Source organism: Triplophysa rosa, linkage group LG4, assembly GCF_024868665.1.
Source record: "Triplophysa rosa linkage group LG4, Trosa_1v2, whole genome shotgun sequence".
Lineage (NCBI taxonomy): Eukaryota > Metazoa > Chordata > Actinopteri > Cypriniformes > Nemacheilidae > Triplophysa > Triplophysa rosa.
In genome coordinates this window covers 31167225-31173313 of record NC_079893.1, presented here as the reverse complement: position 1 = coordinate 31173313, position 6089 = coordinate 31167225, and the positions used below count along the sequence as shown (strand labels likewise).

Below are 6089 nucleotides of genomic sequence, written 5' to 3'. Positions count from 1 at the left end.
GACACAACAGCATCAGTCTTCAATGTCACCATCACTGATCTGAATGAACATGATTCAGACACATACTATTGTGTAGTTGATATAGTCGGGTGGACAGATATCTACACTGAAGTGAAGCTGAATGTTAGAGAAGGTGAGTAACTCTGATGCTCTGAGACTCATGAAAACATCATCATATCAAACATGACTGTAGTTCTGTAACACATGAAGACTCATAAGATGAATCACCACCACTGAACATATTAAGACTTTTCATCCTTCTAATAAGTTTTTATTGGATTGTTTTTTGTTGTTCAGATTAATTGTGCTGATAACATGTGGTTAAATCTCAGTACAGGAGGATCTTGAATCACTGTGAAATGGTTTATTTTGTGATAACGACCAGCTGACTGAACATTACACTACAGTTTATCACGTGAATGAATTAATGCATGTGAAATAGTGATGGGTTTAGTCTCTTGCATGAATGCTTCCTTTAAAAAAACACAATCAAGACGAACACTTTGTTTGTACACACTAACTGTACTTGTGCTTGACCAGATGACTGTTGTGAGAAGAGCATCAGTCTGTCAGTTCCTTCAGGTGGATCTGTGAACATCAGCTGTAAATACCCACAATCCCACAGGACAGACGTGAAGTTTCTCTGCAGGACATCTGGAGCTGATATATGTGCTCATGAGAGACAGACACGAGACAGAGATCATGATGTTCTCATATATATATTTAGTGTCGCTCTTTTATTTTAAAGTCAGCTAGAAAGTCTTATCTTGCTGAGAAGCAGCAGTTTGTGGTTTTGTTTCTGGGTCAGTGCGTATGAGGAAACCAGCCTGGTGTAATAATAATGTGTGAAAGACGTTGGCAGTTCTGTGCAGTTTAACACGAGAATAGAGTAGTACCTCTCGTGGGTGCATAAACCATCACTGTGCTTTCTTTGTTTTAGACACAACTGATCACAAAACATCACCAACAACAACAACAACATCATCATCCTTCTTATCGTCTTTCTCATCAGTTCAGTCAACACTGGTCACGACATCATCATCCTCAACTTTCTCAAAAATTCAATCTACAATCACGTCAGCATCTCCTGTGACATCATCAGGTGCACATCGGGTTCTTACATACAGTTGTTGTTTTTCTTTTATCTGAAGTCACGTTGTCATATTGAATGTCTGTTTATTTTCAGACTCTTTGTTGATCATGAGTTTGTCTGTGGTTCTGGTTCTGATCATCACTGGCCTGTTGATGCTGACAGTGATTCTCTGGAAGAGACATCAGACTGCAGGTGAACACTCTCATTCTGCTTTAAACCACAATATGTTGACCGTTCCTGTATCTGAGAAACTGTGAAGATTGTTTGATCGCCTCCTGCTGGCTCCAACTAGAAATACAAATATTCAGTGATGTTTAGAAATATTTACTTAAGACAGAGAATACACATCCACATGTGATATGATGAGTACAGATGTGAGATGTCATTCAATCTGGATGAACGACTAAATGTGTTTTTTGGCCATTTCTAATTCCACAGTGACAAGATCTCACGCCGGTCCAGTAAACAAGGAGCAGGTGAGTTCAACTTCTGCTTTATTCTTGAATGTTTTGAGAAGAGAAGATCTCCAGAGCTGTATTTTCTCTTTATTTGTTCAGATTTCTCGAGCATCTTGTGATTACACCGAGATTAAAGACATCAGACGAGATGAAGTCTGCACTACTGATTCTCCTAACACTTTGTACGCCACGGCACAATTACCCACAATCCCCTCTGATTCTCCTAACACTGTGTACGCCACGGCACAATTACCCACAATCCCCTCTGATTCTGCTAACATTGTTTACGCTGAAGTAAAACAGCCGTAAGTGGCTGTGTCATATCTGATGGTCTCAATTACGCAACGGTGAACTTCCAAAACAAATATGACGGTTCTGATCCCGTCAGATTGAGAAATAATCAGGATCAGTATTCTACTGTCAATCATTGAGATACATAAATATCAGAGGAAGACAGTAGGACAGACAGTGAGCAGCGTTAGTAAGAATAAATGAAATGCTGGTGTGATGCGAACAACTTAAGTCAGATGTATTGTATTTAAATCTGTTTACAGAAAATAAGAGAAGACAGAATGTTTAAGTGTTATTTATGTTCATATTTTTAAGTATGCACTTTGGTTAGTAGATGTTTTATTGTGAGTTCTTGAAGTGTTAAGTCAAAGTTCCATTATGATTTGGAAAACATAGTTTAATGACTTGTAGCTTCTCCTGTTTTGTGGTCTTCCCATCCGTCGAAAGAGTTGAAATGTTTGTCACGCATTGTTGTAAATGGCCCCGCAGGTCCTTCACAGTTGAGATTTGTGTGTTGACTATTTTATAATAAACACCTCATGTTAATTATTTTTATGTCTTCATTTAGTTTATTTGTTTGAAATCTGTTGTAATTGTTGAATGTTTACAGTTTATGTTGAATTATTCAGATGTCTGGATTATTCAGTCCAGGTCGAGTCTTCAGTCAGTCCTGTGGCTCATTACAAAATTCAACGAGAAACTTACATTAAAAATACACTTTACTATACCAGTAAACAAATTTTACTTCATTTATTGTACATTTACTGTATGTCTAAATGGCAGAGAATGTGGGTTATTAAGCTTCAGAAGGGACTGCTTTTAAACCACGTGTTCAAACTATTTCCATAAACAGAGTCATGTACGGACTCATTTCCTGATTTAGTGTTTTTAGAAGCAATGGTCTCTTCCGTTTCTGTGAACTTTCCCCAAATGAATATTTTCTTCTGGACATGTTACATTCACATTATGGTATTATATTGAGGACACACTCATTTGAGAAAGTTGTTGATTTGTGTTGAGTTGAGATAATTGTGATGTATATGATGATGAACTTTGTGTCATGTGCAAATGATCAAGAGTTTGAGAGCAGCTCACACACAGACCCATCAGTTACTCTCCTCTGAAGCTTCTTCTCACTCTGTTTCAGCGGTTTTGACAGATACAGAGGAAGTACAAATGAGAAGTGGGCATGTTTGTCACTTTCAGCAGCTGTAGCAGAAAACATTGAAACCCACTGATACTCCTGAACAGCTTCAGATGAAGAAGACCAGAGAAGATGATTGAATACGCGAGAAGAATGAAGATGCCGTTGACTTTCACACTGCTGATGATTTCTGGTAAGAATCTGTCCATGTTCTCTGATCACAGAAGATCAAACGTCTTTTGACATTATCTTCAGAGATGAATCATGAATCTTCAACTCTTTGTTCTGTCAGGAGCTCTGAGCTTCAGTGTGATGGGATATACAGGAGGAGCAGTCACCATCACATGTCCATATGACAGAGGATATACAAGTAATGAGAAATATTTTTGTAAAGGTCAGAAGCCAGTTATACCAAGGCCTGGATGGTGTTTTGACGTCATCAAGACTGATATTAAAGATAAAAGATTCTCTCTGTATGATGACACAACAGCATCAGTCTTCACTGTCACCATCACTGATCTGAATGAACATGATTCAGACACATACTATTGTGTAGTTGATATAGTCGGGTGGACAGATATCTACACTGAAGTGAAGCTGAATGTTAGAGAAGGTGAGTAACTCTGATGCTCTGAGACTCATGAAAACATCATCATATCAAACATGACTGTAGTTCTGTAACACATGAAGACTCATAAGATGAATCACCACCACTGAACATATTAAGACTTTTCATCCTTCTAATAAGTTTTTATTGGATTGTTTTTTGTTGTTCAGATTAATTGTGCTGATAACATGTGGTTAAATCTCAGTACAGGAGGATCTTGAATCACTGTGAAATGGTTTATTTTGTGATAACGACCAGCTGACTGAACATTACACTACAGTTTATCACGTGAATGAATTAATGCATGTGAAATAGTGATGGGTTTAGTCTCTTGCATGAATGCTTCCTTTAAAAAAACACAATCAAGACGAACACTTTGTTTGTACACACTAACTGTACTTGTGCTTGACCAGATGACTGTTGTGAGAAGAGCATCAGTCTGTCAGTTCCTTCAGGTGGATCTGTGAACATCAGCTGTAAATACCCACAATCCCACAGGACAGACGTGAAGTTTCTCTGCAGGACATCTGGAGCTGATATATGTGCTCATGAGAGACAGACACGAGACAGAGATCATGATGTTCTCATATATATATTTAGTGTCGCTCTTTTATTTTAAAGTCAGCTAGAAAGTCTTATCTTGCTGAGAAGCAGCAGTTTGTGGTTTTGTTTCTGGGTCAGTGCGTATGAGGAAACCAGCCTGGTGTAATAATAATGTGTGAAAGACGTTGGCAGTTCTGTGCAGTTTAACACGAGAATAGAGTAGTACCTCTCGTGGGTGCATAAACCATCACTGTGCTTTCTTTGTTTTAGACACAACTGATCACAAAACATCACCAACAACAACAACAACATCATCATCCTTCTTATCGTCTTTCTCATCAGTTCAGTCAACACTGGTCACGACATCATCATCCTCAACTTTCTCAAAAATTCAATCTACAATCACGTCAGCATCTCCTGTGACATCATCAGGTGCACATCGGGTTCTTACATACAGTTGTTGTTTTTCTTTTATCTGAAGTCACGTTGTCATATTGAATGTCTGTTTATTTTCAGACTCTTTGTTGATCATGAGTTTGTCTGTGGTTCTGGTTCTGATCATCACTGGCCTGTTGATGCTGACAGTGATTCTCTGGAAGAGACATCAGACTGCAGGTGAACACTCTCATTCTGCTTTAAACCACAATATGTTGACCGTTCCTGTATCTGAGAAACTGTGAAGATTGTTTGATCGCCTCCTGCTGGCTCCAACTAGAAATACAAATATTCAGTGATGTTTAGAAATATTTACTTAAGACAGAGAATACACATCCACATGTGATATGATGAGTACAGATGTGAGATGTCATTCAATCTGGATGAACGACTAAATGTGTTTTTTGGCCATTTCTAATTCCACAGTGACAAGATCTCACGCCGGTCCAGTAAACAAGGAGCAGGTGAGTTCAACTTCTGCTTTATTCTTGAATGTTTTGAGAAGAGAAGATCTCCAGAGCTGTATTTTCTCTTTATTTGTTCAGATTTCTCGAGCATCTTGTGATTACACCGAGATTAAAGACATCAGACGAGATGAAGTCTGCACTACTGATTCTCCTAACACTTTGTACGCCACGGCACAATTACCCACAATCCCCTCTGATTCTCCTAACACTGTGTACGCCACGGCACAATTACCCACAATCCCCTCTGATTCTGCTAACATTGTTTACGCTGAAGTAAAACAGCCGTAAGTGGCTGTGTCATATCTGATGGTCTCAATTACGCAACGGTGAACTTCCAAAACAAATATGACGGTTCTGATCCCGTCAGATTGAGAAATAATCAGGATCAGTATTCTACTGTCAATCATTGAGATACATAAATATCAGAGGAAGACAGTAGGACAGACAGTGAGCAGCGTTAGTAAGAATAAATGAAATGCTGGTGTGATGCGAACAACTTAAGTCAGATGTATTGTATTTAAATCTGTTTACAGAAAATAAGAGAAGACAGAATGTTTAAGTGTTATTTATGTTCATATTTTTAAGTATGCACTTTGGTTAGTAGATGTTTTATTGTGAGTTCTTGAAGTGTTAAGTCAAAGTTCCATTATGATTTGGAAAACATAGTTTAATGACTTGTAGCTTCTCCTGTTTTGTGGTCTTCCCATCCGTCGAAAGAGTTGAAATGTTTGTCACGCATTGTTGTAAATGGCCCCGCAGGTCCTTCACAGTTGAGATTTGTGTGTTGACTATTTTATAATAAACACCTCATGTTAATTATTTTTATGTCTTCATTTAGTTTATTTGTTTGAAATCTGTTGTAATTGTTGAATGTTTACAGTTTATGTTGAATTATTCAGATGTCTGGATTATTCAGTCCAGGTCGAGTCTTCAGTCAGTCCTGTGGCTCATTACAAAATTCAACGAGAAACTTACATTAAAAATACACTTTACTATACCAGTAAACAAATTTTACTTCATTTATTGTACATTTACTGTATGTCTAAATGGC

At 38.0% G+C, this 6089-nt stretch overlaps 1 protein-coding gene across 1 annotated transcript; it reads left to right on the top strand.

Annotated features, from left to right (window-relative positions):
- Positions 1 to 10: 10 nt before the first annotated feature.
- LOC130553343 (CMRF35-like molecule 3) lies at positions 11 to 5839 on the top strand. The gene is made up of 10 exons (XM_057332252.1): positions 11 to 133; positions 941 to 1102; positions 1187 to 1285; positions 1532 to 1569; positions 2990 to 3179; positions 3279 to 3599; positions 4407 to 4568; positions 4653 to 4751; positions 4998 to 5035; positions 5117 to 5839. Exons 5-10 carry the CDS (start codon positions 3119 to 3121, stop codon positions 5324 to 5326), a joined length of 891 nt encoding a protein of 296 aa, XP_057188235.1. The 5' UTR covers positions 11 to 133; positions 941 to 1102; positions 1187 to 1285; positions 1532 to 1569; positions 2990 to 3118; the 3' UTR covers positions 5327 to 5839.
- Positions 5840 to 6089: the final 250 nt, after the last annotated feature.